The sequence below is a fragment of the Salvia hispanica genome, chromosome 4, assembly GCF_023119035.1.
Source record: "Salvia hispanica cultivar TCC Black 2014 chromosome 4, UniMelb_Shisp_WGS_1.0, whole genome shotgun sequence".
NCBI lineage: Eukaryota > Viridiplantae > Streptophyta > Magnoliopsida > Lamiales > Lamiaceae > Salvia > Salvia hispanica.
In genome coordinates, this window is record NC_062968.1 from 33,977,155 (window position 1) to 33,995,626 (window position 18,472).

General features: G+C 36.3%; 4 protein-coding genes across 7 annotated transcripts; 2 read left to right on the top strand and 2 right to left on the bottom strand.

Annotated features, from left to right (window-relative positions):
- Positions 1-4,947: 4,947 nt before the first annotated feature.
- Positions 4,948-6,489, bottom strand: LOC125219181. Its single transcript, XM_048121087.1, has 2 exons — positions 6,242-6,489; positions 4,948-5,629 (listed from the first exon to the last, which is right to left on the bottom strand). The coding sequence occupies exons 1-2, from the start codon at positions 6,393-6,395 to the stop codon at positions 5,007-5,009; spliced, it is 777 nt and encodes a 258-aa protein (XP_047977044.1). The 5' UTR covers positions 6,396-6,489; the 3' UTR covers positions 4,948-5,006.
- Positions 6,490-7,184: 695 nt separating this feature from the next.
- Positions 7,185-8,353, top strand: LOC125218346 (dormancy-associated protein homolog 3-like). 3 transcript variants are annotated; one of them, XM_048119998.1, is made up of 3 exons: positions 7,185-7,353; positions 7,617-7,754; positions 8,031-8,353. In XM_048119998.1, exons 1-3 carry the CDS (start codon positions 7,239-7,241, stop codon positions 8,120-8,122), a joined length of 345 nt encoding a protein of 114 aa, XP_047975955.1. In that variant the 5' UTR covers positions 7,185-7,238; the 3' UTR covers positions 8,123-8,353. The 3 variants fall into 3 exon arrangements, with proteins under 3 accessions (XP_047975955.1, XP_047975954.1, XP_047975953.1); XM_048119997.1 differs by having other exon boundaries at positions 7,186-7,353; positions 7,614-7,754; positions 8,034-8,353; XM_048119996.1 differs by having other exon boundaries at positions 7,187-7,353; positions 7,614-7,754.
- A 3,020-nt stretch (positions 8,354-11,373) lies between these two features.
- LOC125222111 lies at positions 11,374-15,640 on the top strand. Of its 2 annotated transcripts, none has more exons than XM_048124564.1 (5): positions 11,374-11,720; positions 13,433-13,791; positions 14,039-14,361; positions 14,888-15,067; positions 15,330-15,640. In XM_048124564.1, the coding sequence occupies exons 1-4, from the start codon at positions 11,648-11,650 to the stop codon at positions 15,021-15,023; spliced, it is 891 nt and encodes a 296-aa protein (XP_047980521.1). In that variant the 5' UTR covers positions 11,374-11,647; the 3' UTR covers positions 15,024-15,067; positions 15,330-15,640. The 2 variants fall into 2 exon arrangements, with proteins under 2 accessions (XP_047980521.1, XP_047980522.1); XM_048124565.1 differs by having other exon boundaries at positions 14,891-15,067.
- Positions 15,641-15,894: 254 nt separating this feature from the next.
- LOC125222113 (60S ribosomal protein L22-2-like) lies at positions 15,895-17,473 on the bottom strand. The gene is made up of 3 exons (XM_048124567.1): positions 17,341-17,473; positions 17,003-17,257; positions 15,895-16,129 (listed from the first exon to the last, which is right to left on the bottom strand). Exons 2-3 carry the CDS (start codon positions 17,233-17,235, stop codon positions 15,985-15,987), a joined length of 378 nt encoding a protein of 125 aa, XP_047980524.1. The 5' UTR covers positions 17,236-17,257; positions 17,341-17,473; the 3' UTR covers positions 15,895-15,984.
- Positions 17,474-18,472: the final 999 nt, after the last annotated feature.

Below are 18,472 nucleotides of genomic sequence, written 5' to 3' on the forward strand. Positions count from 1 at the left end.
TTTCACAATTAACAACGCAATTTGTCGCTCTAACACGTCATAGGTGATTTATTACTACATTATTTTAAAAAACTTGAAATTAATACAGCTTTTATATTGGGAAGGTTGATCCACAACAATCTGGATATTTTGTCCACATTTCTGTATAAACATATCTCAGGATTCTCAACCGCACTACATTCATAAAATATGCAATAAATATATCGACGGCATTATTGTTTTTTATTTTCACTTTTATTTCTTAAGCAATCAATGACAATATTGGCCTTTTATACATCGACATAGAACATGAAGAATTTTAAAGTTCTAACTAGCAAAAACTGGTTTTCTTAGTTAGCATGCAATAGAAAAATAAAGCAAAAGTACGATTAGAAGATAATTCATACTATAATAAAAATGAAAAAAATGCAAGGAGATTTTACAAATTGAGCTGGCTTTATGCAAAGTGATTTTTGGTGATCTGCTTAAAATCTAAGCTTCTAGGTAGATTGCAGTGGACCACTAAATTCTAAATTATTTCTGGACCGGAATATTACCCCACAATATTTGTTTGTGTGTGTGTGTGCATATGTATGTATGAACTGACAGATTTATATGAATGCAGAAAATGTTACATTTGCTTGCTGGCTGTCCCAACTTCTAAATGTACTTCATCAAATAAATTGTCTGCTACAACTAGGAATCACAGAGAGAGATAGAGAATTCCGGTGCTTACTAGCAAAACTGAGATGCGGAACTCATGTTGGGGAAGGAGAACACGTGCAATTACCACAAGTCGTCTTGCAAATTTGCACGTGCCCTGCTTCTCCAACGGGAGCTACGCGCCCGATATATTACCATTGCTCAGAAACAAATACTATGGACTATGGTATTGTAAGTTGTAACCTAGAGACAAATTGAAGCAGTTGCTCACAGCAAAATGAGCAAAGGCCTAGCACAATATTTATAGTGGGAGGGAGATGAGAGAGAAAGGGGTAGTAGTAGCCTAGGGTTAAAATTAAAAGGGATGGGTAGATTCATCATCATCATGGAAGAAAAAAGCAAGCAAGTAAATACATTAAATTGATTGATTTTGTAAAGCAATTTATATTTGAAAGGGAAAGAACACAAGTCATTGCGTTTTCTTTGGGCCATGCAATTTTCAAATGTATGATGACATAATATTCTTTTTATTTAGAGAATTGATTGCGCAGATTTTGATTTGAGATTGGGAAGCAAGCAAGCAAACCAGGGAAAAGAAAAAAGGCTAGATTTTATTTGGAAGGATGCGACACTTACTACTTTCCCTTTTCTTTTATTTAATGATGGAGTTTTAATTGTTTCACGCAATATCTTAAATTTGCATCTACCCCTACTTGACACGCCTCCCACAACACATTTTCGCAACCCCCACTCCCCCCCCCCCCAAAAAAATGAAAAAAATAATACTATTAATAAAAAGAAAAAAATAGATAAAGAAGAAGATATTCATTTTAGTAGGCATGGGGGTAGTAATACGGATTAATAAAATCATATTGAGAAAAAACCATTTCGATCTAATTATGATGAAGGATGAAACATCAGTATCAAATTTTGTTAAATTAAATGCCAAAGCCCTCTCCCCATGTGTATAATTTTAAATAAAGATATTGTTATATTGTCTTGATTTAATTGTAAAAGGTAGGCACCATCCTCGTGTGTGTGTTAATTAACAATGCTATTATTAATTTATTATACTTAGTTCATAATATTGTAAAATACACCCAAAATATTTGAACCGGTGATTCACTTTGAGAAGTATCAAGTATAACTATAAACCAAGACGACTTTAAAAACAACTTGATTACAAAGAGTCGGTAAAATATTAGATTGTACAACCTTATAATAAATAGCACAATATGTTTGGCACCAACATGTCCCGCCCGTAACGTATAACAATAAAAGGACGAAATTATGGAACCTAATTAAGATTCTAGGTTTTCACATTATTCCTGATCAAATTTTCATAAAAAGTCAACGAATGATCAATTATTATTTTTTATTATTATTGTAGGGATCAGATTAGGGACGGATTCACTAATTACCAAGACCTCTTTGTTCTTCATTAAGGGAGCTCAGTCAAACTCCAACCACGCGACTGATATGTTTAACAGATTACAAAGAAGAAGCCCACACAACTATTACAATGAGTTCTAGCTAGGGTTCTTGAGTAATCTTGACTCCTTGACACACCTACACACTCAAGAAGATAGTTAGTATAACAACACAAGATCCTTGCGGATCTAAACAACAACTAACAAGAGGCAGTGAAGAGAAACTGAATAGATCACATAATATGGCTCAGAGCCCGCCACATAACCCAGATCTATTCAACTAGAACCGAATCCAAGGGAGCAACGATGAATCAACTGGAGTCTACCCTCACACCGTCACAACCTTCATCGCACCACCCCTTCACACCGGATTAGGTCACTGGAACCGCCTCAGAACAGAAACCCTAGTTATCACACTACAAGCAACAGAAGCAGTTGCCTTCCAAACGACTCAGAGATCAAATATTCACACAAGGATGGTGGATATTCTCTAGAAATCAACCGGAGAGGCAATCGGAAAGTAGAGAGAAGATTGAGAGTCTCAGAGAGTAGAGAGTAGAGAGAGAGAGAGTGTATCGAATAATGAGAGAAGACAAACCGGCTAACATCTCACATAAACAAACACACATCGCAAACCCTCAATCCAACGGCTGAGGAGCACAATCCAAGTGAAGAGACACGTGGCAGCATCTGGTGTGAAGGAGAAGCAGCTGGGCTTCTGGGCCAAGTCCAAAGAATGGATAAAAGGCCCAGACACAAATTAAATCAGGCCCAAGCAATAATAGTCCACGTATACTTAGCAATTATTACATTAAGAAAACATTTCATGCTGCACATAATAACTTGTTAGCTGAATTGCATTAATTATGTAGAATTAGATGTCATAAAAACTTGGCCTAACTCAGAAATCAGAATAGTCTCATGGTGCCCATGGGGCATCTGGCATTAAAGGTCTAACCACTGCTAAAATTGGTTTTGCAAATTTGTTTTGATGATACTCCCTCCGTCCCAAAAAGATTGTCCCAGTTTATTTTTTGCACTCGTTTTGCAAAAATAATAGGAGTAATAAATAGATAAAGTTGAAAGAGAGTAAAATAAGAGAAAGAATAACGTAGGTAAGACTATTCTCTACATTATTCTTTCTTTTATTTTACTCACTCTCTACTTTAACTATTTATTATTATTTTTGCAAAACGAGTGTGAAAAAAGAAATGGGACAATCTTTCTGGGACGGATAGAGTATATGAAATTTGAGGCACCTTAAAATGTACTCCTAGTACTCTCTTTTACACACCCAAAATTAGATTCAAGAATAGATACTGAATGTACGTCCAATGTGACAAATGAGAGAATTGAAACTTTGAGATTTAGTATTCTCATTTGAATTTTATGGAACTAATCAAAAATTAATAATGATTTAAATAATTATCAATGAGAGAATTGAAACTTCGAGATTTAGTATTCTCATTTGAATTTTATGAAACTAATCAAAAATTAATAATGATTTAAATAATTATCAACTCCATAACAATTTATATATATATATAGGTAAAATGCTACTTCACTTCTGATAAGGATCATGAGGTGATAGTATAATTTTAATAGACTTCACCCTCATACTTATATTGCACTCAACATTCAAAATTTAAATTATTTATTGATTTTAGTGTTTTTTATAGTTGTGGATCGATTTAATACAATCCAAAATTAGATTCAAAAATATATAGTATGTGAAAATGTACGTACCAATGTGACAAATGAGAGTGAAACTTCCGTGATTTAGTATTCTCATTTTTACTTTATCCAAAATTAGATTCAAAAATAGATAGTATGTGAAAATGTACGTACCAATGTGACAAATGAGAGTGAAACTTCCGTGATTTAGTATTCTCATTTTTACTTTATGGAACTAATCAAAAATTAATAATAATTTAAATAGTTATCGAATCTAACATTTTTCAATATAAGGGTAAAATGCTACTGATAAGGATCATGAGGTGATAGTATAATTTCAACATTTAAAATATAAATTATGTTATTGATTTTACTGTTTTTTATAGCTGTGGATCGATTTAATATAATCTATAAATGCTTATGTGATTTCTATCAAGTTTGCTGGATTCAGTCTCAATCTGACAATCTTATCTGGTCCGATTCTTTTTCTTGAATTTTAATGGATACTCACTCACTCCAACATCTTCGAATATAGTAACCATATTTACTTTTGACCTTGCTATTATTTTACACTCGCATTGTTCTCACAATGTTGATTTTTACGAAGTTTCTTACCATTAATAATAATTAACATGTTTATTAATATGGTGGGAGGTTTGTGTTAAAATGATAACCCCTCTTAAAATGACATCGTGACACCGCTTATACAGCAATATTATAAACGCTACACAGCAATATTACAAACACTACACAACAATCTATAGATTGCTTGTATAGTGTGTCGGATATTGTGACAAGAAATATTGTTGGATAAAGACCACCAAATTGCTGACCGTATTTTTCTAGAATTTTTTTTTTGCCACGTGACAGCTTATTATTCGTCCACATGTACAAATGATTGGCTAGAAATGGTGGTATGGTGTTATTTTAAGGGGTGGTGGCATCCTAACATTCCCCTATGGTGGGACGTGCCACTATCATCATTGACCAGATTTGCTATAAACTACTACTAATAATTACTACTTTCTCCATATATATAATCTTTCTTCTTCACATAATCTCTTGTTTATTTTTTGAGTCTAGTAGTTGTATTTGTAACAGTAGTTTTCAATTGTTGTAATTCAAGTTTTTGCATAGAATCGAAAACGCTTTTCAAACAACGTTGAAATTTAGATTTATAATGATAAGAAAACAAACGAAATGAAGAAAATACAATTAGCAAAAGAATTTGATGTTACAGTTTTATCGAGCATAATTACGTCACCCAAGTATTTGTACTACTGAGAGACCAAAAACGAGCACGACTGCATAAATACTGAAGTCCATAGACACTGCTCCAACAATCTTCTTCATTAGCAGCCCCAACTCCAGAGCTCTCCCCAGTTGATCAGCCAAATCATTCCTACCAGCATTACTCCTCCTTCTCGGTCTCGATCCCGCAATAAGACGACCGAGTACAATGGTTATGTTCGTTAACAAAAGCAGGTAAAAGGGTCTGAAAAGCATGATGCATCGGAGGCCAACTATAGGAACTCCCACAAATGACGCAATTACTAAAACAGCAGCTGCTATAGAGCAAAACATACGAGTATTCTCTGAAGCTGCAACAGCCAATCTAATTTGGTCGGGTGTAAACAGGGTATGCTCACGTTGGCGATCTTGTACAGGTCTTTGTTGTGCGGATGACGGGATTTGAGATGGTTCTTCGTTGGTACTATCATGTAAGGCCACTGATTCGGATGGAATGGTGCTGCCATTATAGCTGTTGAGTGGAGGAGGCTCCACCGTGCGGTCAGAGCGAGCAGGCTCCTGCCCTTTTTCTTGTACAGATTCATCATTTGGTAGCAATGAATTAGAGGCTGCCTCTTCTTGTTGAGTAGAATCTAAAATATCAATAGGGTAAGAAGCAGGGCCAACTCAAATTCAAATATGGAGAAATCATCAATTTGTGAAGGCTAAAATTAAAGAACAATGATGATTGATGATGAAACTAAATCATGATCACTGGAGAACAAAGAATCTGACACAACAAATCCCTGTCTATCTGTGCTTTGCTTTCTTTTCCATATGCAGCAGCTTACACTGAAATAGTACATGTATCCAGATATGGAAGTTGGAATGAAAAAGAGTAACAACAATCGGTGCCATTTCATAAATCACACAAGAGCTTGTAAATCGCAATTCATGATTTTTATCTACCCTGGGAAGTGGAACAAAAAACAAGCCGAATCTATATGGATCAGAGGAAAACCGAAAGAAGTAAAAAAAAGAGCTCATCGGTTTATATTATAATATACCAATCGAAAGACCCTAAATCGATAAAAAATAAATAAAAAGTAACTATGTCCCTCCCCCAAATTAAAACCCTTCTAGACCAAGCAAACGCAGCAGCTTCATAGGTATGTCTCTAAAACAACAAAAAGACAGCGAAAATTTGCATCAAATTCGGCTCAAAATCAAGTAATTCAAAATTAACAAAATGTAGCGGGGCATACCAACGGCGGCAGGGGAAGAAATGAATTGGTCGGGGTCTGGCGGCAGGGAGTGGATGCGGCCGGAGATTAGGGCGAGGCGGTCAGATCCTCGCTCCATGATACGACGTCGGCGCGCCTCCCTTGCGAGATGGATGGATCCTCCTGTAGCTGCCATTGCTCGGATGACCTAATTGAACTCCCTTTGACTAATTGTTTACTACGGCTTTGCACCGCTGATATGCTTTACCAATTTTCTCTCTTCTTCTCTATAGACGCTCAAGCATAATAAAATATTGATATTTGATACCAATACAGTGGATAATTTGTATTCGTAACTTTTAGCCCAATCATATTGGGCTGGGCCTCCATATTAGATTTTCAATTCCAATGAAAGATAATGATTTGGGCCTTGACTTTTCATGAAGTACTCCCTCCGTCCCACATTTGGAGTCACTTATTGTTATAACTCGAATTTTAAGAAAGAGTTGAACTGTATAATAAATGAAGTGAGATGGTAGAGTGTGTAATAAATGAAGTGAGATGGTGGAGTTGGTTGAAGGTGAGTCCTTTTTTACTTTTGATTTTTGTTTTGATTTATTTTAATGTAGATAATGACATTTTTATGTAATTTTGATGAAGAATGGGGTAAAATTGTATGACCAAATATTGAAAATTCTAAAAATGGCTCTTAAACTGGGACGGACTTTTATGGCAAAAAGTGACTCTTAATCTGAGACGGAGGGAGTATTTATTAATGAAGGGAGTGTTGATAATAATGATAATAAAAAGTCACGTGACGTACTCCACATCAGCTCATGAAATATCACCACGTTGGCGCCTAACATTCGGCGCTTTAAACTTCTCTCCTCGATCTTATCTACTCCTCACGTGCTGATCGATCGGCCACATCCTAGATCTGATCCAACGGCTGACATTCCAAACAATCTCTTTTAAATAGCAGCAATCATCAGAAGCCGCCTCAGTAGTGACTTGGTAGCCTAACTTGCAATTGCAAAAAATGGGGTTGCTTGACCACCTCTGGGACGACACCGTCGCCGGTCCCCGTCCGGATACCGGCCTCGGAAAACTCAGAAAACACCCTACTTTTAGCTTTCCATCCAACTCCGCCAACGGTACGGCGAGATCATGATTCTCTAATAATTTAATTACGCCTAATTAGAGTAATATTTCCTGATCACCTTAATTGTACGCCTTTCAAGCGTGATAAAATGATCAGTAAATAGTAACGGATGCTCTGTTCTTGTAGCGTTGATAACTATTTTTGTGTTAGATTTAAATTTTTGAGTATCAGCTTAATTTATGGCTTTCAATAGATTTGAGAATATGCGTGAACACTTAGCTACTTTCTAAAATCTGATGGTTGATGAATCAGAAGTTGAAAGCAACATGGGAGGCGACGATGCAACGAGAGTGACGAGGCGTATAATGATCGTGAAGCCGCCGCAGGCCAGCCAGAAAGACTCGCCGCCGGTTTCCCCTGCCGGAAGCACCCCACCGGTATCCCCTTTTGGCGGTAATATTCTTTTTCACTACCGGTATCCCCACCGGTAGAGCCCTATGCTTTAGGAGTTAGGAGTGAGAGATGTTCGAGAAGAATCCATTGAATCTAGGTAGGAGGGCAATATAATAATGATAACTCAACTTATAATTAATAAGTTGATAATGCAAGGGCCCGACGTGTTGGACGAGTGAGTGAGTGAGACAATAGCTAGTCTGTGGAACGTTACGTGTATTAATTACTCTAATTATTGTTGGTATGGTATTAAAAGTAAAATATTGAAAATTGCAGGAGGAGGGCGATTCAAGCGGAGGTCGTCATTTTCATTTGAGAAGGCTAGTGGAGTGGGACCAAGGAGCCCTCCTCCTCCCTACGACCTCTGAGACTATGAGACCTTCTTTCTTCTCTTCTCTAGCTATGACCTATGTGTGCTGCATGCTGCATGAGTGTGGGATTGTTGTGAGAGTTTTGTATATATTCTCCTTTGTATGTGTGCTTATGAGTTAAGTAGTATAGATGAGCATACTCAGTCTCATGAGTTCAATGTTGTTTGTCATGTACCAAACTCTGTATGCCACTTTCCTTAGTTGCATCTACCGGTACTTTTACTACTACTACTACTACTATATTTGTGTTGATTTGAATATTTGTATTAACTTTTACTAATTAATCTTCGTTAACCGCCTCTAAAATTCTCAGCTCTCAATCCAATTGTGAGGATTTTGATACATTTAACATTAGAATCTGTATACTCGTTATCTTGATTTCTCACTTTTAGAATAAGTTAAGAGTGACTTTGCACGTTCTACGAGTTTTATGTTGACAACTTGTAACAATTACTAATAATTAGGGCCCGTTTGATAAGCTAGTAATGCCATGATAGAGATTTATATCCTAACTTTTTTATTTGTTTGATATCATAGAAATGTTAACTTGAAGCCCAATATAATTCTAGAGCCCATCTCAGCTTGGCTAAATATGCAAAGTTACGCTGATTTATGTATCCGACAAATTTGGTAGGATATAAAACTTTTCTCTCAAGATATCCGTTAAACCCCTCTCTTTCCAGCATTCTCCACCCATCCCATGATTCTTCCCCTTTTCGTCAATTATGGTCATACCACCCTCTCCAATACTCTCTGCCCATCCCATGATTCTCCCTCTTTCGGTCAATTAAGTTCATACCACCGCGGAGCAGTAACGCTGACGACCACATCTGGAGGCACGATTTCAGTTGCTCGGAGAGCGGCAGAACAACGATGCCACGCGGCTCGAGTATTCTTCGATCAGACGCTGCAGGATGACCTCGAAGTGGTTGACCATCGGAAAATAACCATGGATGGCGAACCCGAGCTAACAATGGAGCTGCGCGGGACAATGATGGTGAGGGGTTGCGGTCGGAGGAGGAAAAGAGGCGGAAATAGGGAGGCCAAACCGGATTTTTGGTGAGGAACGACGACGATTCACTGTCGTGCTAGACGAAGGTGCTAGGGTCCTGAAGTTTGGGACTGGCCGTGAGAGAGAGATAGAAGAATTTGGACGGAGGGTGCGAGCCAGCCGACGTCGCCCGCAAGCCAGAAGATGGCAGCAAACAAGAAAGAGACAGAGGGAGAGAAACATCACTGGCCGACGTAGATTAATGGCTTGGGTTTCTACCGTGGCTCACAAAATTCTTGTGATTCACTCCGATGTTGGTTCGAACGTGGGATGGGTTTCTCCCATGGTTTCTACGATATGAATATGGTTCTAAAATCTGAACGAGAGTTTCCTTGTTTTTTTTTCTTGTCGATGAAAAATTTGGGCACGTATGTTCTTGTGTGTTAGGCCAATTTTTCTCTTCTGACATTTGTTCAAATGGTTGAACTGATATTTCTCCTTGATTCTTTGAGACACCTATTTTTCTTCTTCAATTTCTTGTTGATGAAAGATATGGTAGAGATGATTTTGTTGTATTCCAAATTTTCTCTTTGATTTTTTCCATTCAAATGGTTCAAATGATTATTCTCTTTATTCTCTAAAGTAGTGATGGTATTGTGTTGTGGTTGATATGAACATATTTGATTTTTTTAAAAAAAAATTGCTCTTAAAATGATTCTGATTTTGGATTCACAATGGGTTTTGCTTTGCTTCTTTAGGCATTTTTCTTTCTTTCATACAAGGTTAATTACACATACTACACAATTTAAAAGAAGGGCAATTATGTCAGTCCATGTGTTATCTAATAGTACTTACATGAGTTTAGATAATATCTACTGATCTAGTCTATCAAACAACAACGTAAAAATTTTATCTGACCATATCTTAACACAAAGTCCACCTTACTTATCTCAGTTCACATATCTTTGTATATTCCACCTTTCTTATCAAACGGATCCTTAATATCGATCTTTATTGCAGCGGATCCTTAATATCGTTCGTTATTGCAGCAGTAATTCTCTAATTCTCTTTATAGTTATAGACATGCAAAGGGTGTTGTTGATCACCCATCCCGAATTTTAGATCATGATTATTTTAGAAATGTGTGTCTGAATACCAAGCTTTTGGCTTTAATTTTTCGGGCAAAAATAAAATAGAGATAGCCTCTCGCTCTATACCCTAAGAGCATCTCCAAGGGGAGAGGTAAATGGAGAGGTTATCTAATATAACTACCATATTTACCTTTTTTTTCATGAAAAATCATTCTCCAAGGAGAAAGGTATTTGAGAAGGTATTATACCTTTTTCCCATTTTGAAGAGGTATCTTTACCTCTCCATCAATGGAGAGGTAAAATCATATAACTACCATATTTACCTTCTTTTCATAAAAAAACATTCACCAAAGTGGAAGGTATTTGAGAAGGTATTATACTTTATATTTTTTTAATGCTTTTGTACTATTATTTTATTTTTTCTAAGATATACCTTTTTATATACCTTTTGTCCTTGGAGTTGATTGATTTTTAGAAAGGTATATTGCACTTTTTGAGAAGATATAAACATGATATACCCTTTTCATTTACCTTCTCCCCTTGGAGTTGCTCTAACCCTCCCACTATCAATCATCTCCAAATACTCTCTCTATACCCTCTCCACACCTTTGATTTTCAGAGCTTGCGATAATTTGCCGTAAATTTACATTGCACGCAATACTTACACTCAAATCACATACACTGACACAAAAATTTAATTTAATTAGTTTACATTATGTTATTATATGTATACAATTAAGTAAAAAAGTAAAAAATAATTCAATTCAAAGTTAATGCCAAATTTTAGCAAATCCTTTAACTTACTGAATAAAGAAGTCAGCGTTATAATACAATTCTATACCGATTGTTTAATTTTAACTAATAAAAAATTTAAAATTGAATTAAAATATTATAATTTCATAAAAATTGCAATCACCATATAAAAATTCAAAGTCCATTATACACACACACCCTAATGGTAATATTGTATTCGCTTTCTCTGATTTAAAAAAATAGTTTTATTTTTTAATTTATGATAAAATGAGTTTCTATATATTTATGATAACGTTTTTTTTTTAATAAAATGGGTATTTTAATTAGTTTGTTAATCTTTTTCTTAACTAATCAATTTTTACATAAAAATTCGAACTTTGAAAGTAGTATAGTACTGTATATCCGAAATTCCAAATGCTCCGTCAGAAAATGCCTTCTTCGCCATGTTGTGTTAGTGTGTAGAGCAAAATATAGTGAAACGCCTTACGGAAAAGATTATTTTAGTAGATTTCGGTTTCGAAATTGACCCATTTTAGGGTTTATCATTTAATTTCAGTGCAATACCTGATTGTGAGGCATTGAGTTTTTCCCAATTCCAAAACAACCAGTCAAGGCCACGGTCAGCGGCCAGGATTTTCTGTTCACGATTTATGCCTCAAATTCAATACATGATCGAATTGTGATGTGATGAGGAGATTCCACCATTTCTGCATCTTCTTCTTCCTCAACTTCATTAATTTTTATTTTCCGTGCGCCTACGGTGAGTATTACTTTTCTCTTTTTCGATCTTCACTTGATTCTATGCTCATCAATTGCTTAGCCTTCGAAAGTTTTCAGATTGTACAAATGTGATAACTTGCAAATGGCAGTAGGGTTAGGAGTCTATTTCAATTTCTAAATAAACTCCCTTGAGCTTAGGGAGGCAGACGTCTTGGTATTTGGGCCTCGCAAGATGAGTATTGTTTCATTCATTTTACTAATTCATTCAGCAAACAGTTTGTGGGCATCAGTTCCACAAACACTTTGCATACGTTCGTCCACCTACTCCTAACAATATATGCATAGCAAGAGTAGAATATTAGGTGTGGATACAGATCACAGGGAAATACTACCTGAGAAGTGAGAACTAAGAAAGACGAGCAGATCCTTCAGCTCCTATGACTAGTTAACATTATCAGGAAAAAGTAAAAAATCTGTTGATCCTATATTCTTTCTGTCGTTCATCTTTACAAAAATATGTAGTACTATTTGATCTCTTTGCAAAATGCAGATAAGAAATTTTTAGAGTTAATTTTCATCATCTACAAATATGATGCTAGTTGATCAACTTCACATCTGTTTTGATAAGAAATCTGTTTTGATTCATGGGCACATAAATCCACTCTAAGTTTGCCCAAGTATTGCCTACAGTGTTACTGCAGGCAAAAGAATACCCAAAAGTATTCTGCATTGAACAAGCATCTCCAGTGTTTTGTAGAGAGCATCCTATCTTATGATCATACTACTAACTTGACAATAAACTTCAGCAGCAGGTACTTTCTGATCCAAAATGGGCAGTGCCACATTGTTGCAGAATTTGCTTGGTCCAGTCAGTGTCCAAATAGTCCTGGCAGAAATGCCCATATTCCTCACTTATAGTATTAGTGCTCTATTACTTTTCACTTATGTACCAAGCTTATTTTTTCTCTTAATTTTCACACTGATTTATATCTTATTTCTGTCCCCAAACAAATAGTCTCATTTTTTCATTTTGGCAAGTTTTTCTCGCCTATGAGGTGGGCCCCATTCTACACTAATAATACTTCAATCACTGTTTTTTTTCTCTTTCTCTTTCATACTTAACCAATTTCACATTAAAACTTGTTCCATCCGCAAAGTCCCTATTTTTAGGGGACGGAGGGAGTATGTAAAACAACTAATGTAAAATGGTTGTGTGGCAAGAGGTACTGATAAGACATCTTGAGCCCAACACCAAAGTGGAAGCTTAGACCAATTTTTACGGTAGTGAAATGGCTACTCTTAAATCTAGCAATTTATTTCCTAATGTTATGGATGGAGGCATGTAGTGTTATATAATGCCGACAGGATTTTTTATCCCACAAAATGACAATGTGCACTCAGTCAAGTGATGGGAATAGCCACTTTTTGTTTATTATTCCATCCGTCCCATTAAATGTGAAGCATTTGCTTTTCGACACGAGATTTTGTGTTGTGTTGTTTTGTAAGTATGTAAGAATTTTGATGCTCTAGAATAGAAAGGTTAGATGAGAGAAGGGAAACACATTCCACAATGCTTTTTTCGGATGTGATCTCTTTTCTCGTTGTCTATCTTCAAGTATTTGAAAGTCTCATGTACCTTGATTAAGAACTAAAATTTTGTGAAAAGTTGTGTTTCTAAATGGAATGAGGAAACATCACAAGCTCATTAATTATGTTGAAGTCCGTCATTAATTTTTTATGTTCCTGGTGCAGGTAAAACAAGTGAAGTTTGTGTTTCTCCCGGTGGTCGATTCCCCCCATTTTCAAATGTCGGCAAACCCCCCAAGAAAGCAAGCAAAGGTCCCAGAGATCTTACACTTTGCAGGGTTTTCCGCAAAAAGACATGCTGCGATGTAACTCAGACGCACCCTGCTTTGCTATCCATCAGGAGACTTGCATCATCTGGAGAAGCTAGCCAAGAGTGCTTGCAACTATGGGAATTCTTGGAGTGTTCTATCTGTGATCCAAGGGTGGGGGTACAGCGAGGACCTCCCAACATCTGTGCGTCGTTTTGTGATAGGGTTTATGAAGCATGTTCAACAGCATACTTTGCTATGGATGGAAAGACACAGGTTTTTGTTGTACTTTCAGTTATTTTACATTGTTGCAACTTACTCATAGTGTAATCAATGATATGTGCCTATGCTTTGAAGTTAATCTCTCATGCAAGAGCTTGGAGTGCTTTATTGTTAACTGGGCTTTGCTAAAAGTGATTGTACACAATTTTGGCATCGCTTGAATGATGGTTTGAGAATAGTAGTATTTCATTTTAAATGTTATATTTTCAGTAAATTTCCTGGTTGGACAATCATATTTCAGGTACTAGCACCATGCAGCCAAGATGACTTTGTTTGTGGTAGAGCTTCAAAGTGGGTCTCTAATGGAACTGAGCTCTGCAATGCCGCAGGTTTCTCTGTCAAGCCTCTCGATGATCCTGAAGAATCACAGTGCTATGGTGGGAAGGGTAGTCTAGATTATATTGCAAATTCCTGGAAATCTTCACGTTCTGAGAATATACGCGGAGAACAGAATACGGAGTTTGTTCAAGATTTTATGCAATTGATTGCTGATATGCCATTGAGCGAGAGTATTTCTTGGGCTGTTGGAGGAATGGTACTTACAGCTGGACTTATATTTGCAAGGTCAGTATTATTTTGAGGGATATATTTATACCTTCTGCATATGTTTGTGTATGTGGTGTCTCAAAAAGGAGATAGGAGGGGACTGGGGAGATAGTTAAGGATTTTGGAACTGGATTTGACTATTTAACTTATTTTGTCTGTATTTAATGCCTTAGTATAGGTTATTTACTTTCTTAAATTCACACCTCTGAACATTGAGCATAGCACGTTTACTAACATTGAGAATTCTAAAAGAATATACAATCATGATTCATGAGTGGAATCACCTTCATTCAGAAATGGAAGAAAATAAATAAACTTCTGCTGCTAGTATCTTCCATGAGGTCAAATAGTGCCTTCTTGTTTAATCGACGAAATAATATATTGATATCAATCTCATGCTTGCGTATTGTGATTGTAACGTCTTTTATTTTATTGATTGATGTACTTCTAGTTTATACCGAGATTACACATTAATAATTCAGTATTTTTCCTCCACAAGAATATTATGCTGTGGCTTATCATATTAGTTCAACTGATGATGCAGTAGAAGGAAGAGCCGTGGTCAACGGCGGACGCAAGCAGCTATCCAGCGCAGTGGAAGGAGACTAGGAACTAGGATAAGTCCCCCTGCATCCCCTGTTATCCAAGGGAACAGAAAGACTGTTGGTGTTGGAAAATGAGTGCAAAGCAAAGCATATCTGTATATACTTTTCCTTTGTTACAGGTGAGTAAGATGTAAAAAATGCCACCTACCACATCCTCTTTCCTCTTTGCAATTATGGCTATGGATATATTTTAGATTTGAATCAACCCTTGTATAGTCACATTTTGCAATGCTAAAAAAATTCACAATACATGGAAATATTCCGGGATTAGGAAGTGTGCTTGGTCGATATTCTATTTACTTGTTGTCTCAAGATTGCATAGACTGAACATCACTGCTTTGATCTTACCTAAAATACTTATCTTTCAATACTCTTGAACAGGGCACTCGTACTAACTCGAAGTGTGGGATCTACATCCGACTTTGCTGATTATTGACTTGAGGGTCGTCTAGCCACCATCCTCCTGGTTTAAAGGAATCATATTCTGAAGCATGGGACCTATTCACTTGATTCGTGGCAACAAGATTGGCCTTTATGATCTTTGGTGTAATATGTTGAGCTTTGTTCAATAGATTATGGGTCTCTTACCAAATTATTGTTGTTTTCGAGTGATATTTAAGGGGATGATGCTGATGCACTAAGTTGAGAAGTTTTGTTTTATAACAAAACACAATTCCACCCTTGCACTTTAATTGATTCCATGAAATACTTTACCTTCTAGTTTTACCAAACAGGTCAAGATCAGCATTTTGAGTTTGGAATATTTAATTAACCAAACAAGAATCACAACAGAAATTGTTTTCAAATTGCAGCGATACCATTATTTGATCGAGATACACAAAAAGCGTTATTGACGTTCCATTAAAACCAGATTGATTTGAACTTCAAAAGGCGCAGAAGAAATTGCAAATGATCTACACTCAATTTTCCCATCGAAGAATACTACTTATAGGAATAAACTTTTTTAACCAAAAAAAGGAGAACGGTCCAGACATTAAAAAACGATAAAATGCGAGGGTTAAGCCTAACACAGCAATTAATCCTCCTCCTCAGCCTCATTCTCGGCGATGTTGAAATATCTTAATTCATAGACATTTCGGTCCTTGTCGGAAGCTATCACCCGCAGCCAGTCACGCACATTGTTCTTCTTTAGATATTTTTTCGTCAAATACTTGAGGTACCTGGAAAAGATAACCAAACATACAGTGGTTAGACAGTTAGAACATAAATGTAGAGTGGTAGACAATAGGACACAAAGTTGAGTCATTGGGAACGAATCACTGAATATATCCAACAGAAAAGAACCCAACCCCATAGCTTTTCCTTATCTGAACTCAAATTGTCACAGCACACTTACTGATCAGAATTATGTATATAGAAGTATTAATGCGTAATTCCCAGATAGCCAATATATACTACTCCCTCCATCCCCAAACAATAGTTACTTTTTCTATTTTGGTACGTCCCATAAAATTAGTCCGGCTCCATTTTTGACAAGTTTTTCTCTATTATGATGTTGGCGGCCTCATTCTACACTAACATTCCTCCAATTTCTTTTTTTCTTCCTATTTCTCTCGTACTTTACCAATTTCGCATTAAAAGTCCATATTTTTAGAGGACAGAGGGAGTATGATATTTCTTTGGAGCATTCTGCAAGATGTTGAATTTATTTTATGTAACCATAACACAATGAAGAGAGCTTTATACACTGATTTATGAAACTATCTAGTAATGCCTTCCTTGAAGAAAATCAACTGACCCTTGATCAGGGGATGCAAAGTATACAAATATATACATTTAGGGGGTGTTTACTTCGAAGGATAGAATAACCGAAGCTAATCTACCATTTACTATATGATGTTTGCACTTGCTTCAACATATTATCCTTCAAATTGTCAATACCACATTTTATTAATAAACTTATACTACTTCAAGACAATTTCTTTCTTTCATCGATCAAATTCTAAATCAATATACAAGTCATTACACATGCACAATTATATACTAGTATCGTTCCTCACCAAAAAAATGAAAAAAGCTAATAGAAACTGTACCTTTTGGAGAAGGTGGTAGCATCGGTGGCGGTGACTGAGATCTTCGCCTTGTCACGGATGACGGTGACGGAGTCGCCGAGAGAACCGGGCTTGCCGCCGACCTTGATGCGCTCCTGGAGGAACTTCTCCAGTGAGGCGATTTCCATAATCTTATCCTCCACCGGCTTCCCGCAATCGATCACGAACGTCGCCGTTTTCTTCTTCCCTCCCGCTGCTCCTCCTTTACGCATCATCTTCGCACCACACAAGCAACAGCTGCATTTACCGAAAATGTATAGATTAAGTGATGGAATATTACAGAAATTAACAAGAGAGAAAAAACAAAAAAACAAGCGCACCTTTGATCGGAGCGAGGACGACGACAGCTAGAATGTTGATGACTGATAAATTAGGGTTTTATGGAGTTTGGGTTCTCATTTGGGCCTCATTTTTGGGCTGCGGATGGACTAATACGCAGGGATTCGTTTTTCAGTCCATTTCTTGTTATACTTTCTCTATAATCTCGTCACCCTTCAAATTATCATTTGGGAGATTCGAAATTAGATATAACATGTAGACGTCACCACGGTTCATTTTGGTGACGTCTAATAACATCCCTATTTCAGAAGTATACTTAAGAAATTTTGCATCCACAAATACATGATATTAATTATTAGTACATGATTAAAATTTGACGAACCGAATAAACTTTTCACTATTAAAACATGGTGCACGATTAAGAATTGATATTATATGACTAAGCTTGATTTACAAAATTAAAATATGATATTACACAATTAGGGCGTGTTCGACTGTTCACATTTATAACATATTTATAACATGAAGATAAAAATGTGGACATAAATAAATGTGGATGACCCTACCATAGTTGAAAACAATTACACCGTTTGTTGTACATGAATTCACCTCCCGATATTGATGTGATGGTTTCAGTTGAAGATAAAACCCAGATGTGAGAGTACAAACAAGAGAGAGAGAAAGACAGAGAGAGGAGAGAAGTTTTATTTTTTAAATGTTTTTTTAGAAATGACAAGAATGTGGTTTGTTTGGAGGGAAATGATAATTTTCCGAGACAAAATTGGAAATTTGCACACAAATTGTGGTAAATTGTAGCGGACCAGAATTCAATTATCGAGGAGGGGTGCAATAATTATTTACGGCCAAAGTCAAAGGGAACAATACGGACCAGACCACAAATCGAGGGTCGTGCATTAATTACTGCGGAACACTGAACGAAGAGAATACCCATGTTTTCACGCCAATTATGACCAATTAGCAATCACCAAACAGGCCCTTGACATTAAACCTAATATATACGATAAAAACATGATTGGATTTTAAAATTCAATAATATTTTGATTAATTTGAATATCACGAGAATTGTCGTTTATTCTCCATGGATCTCATGTTTGACTACCCTACGTCGGAATGGTTCCAATACTACCGAAGTAATAATATGTATAGTTCGTG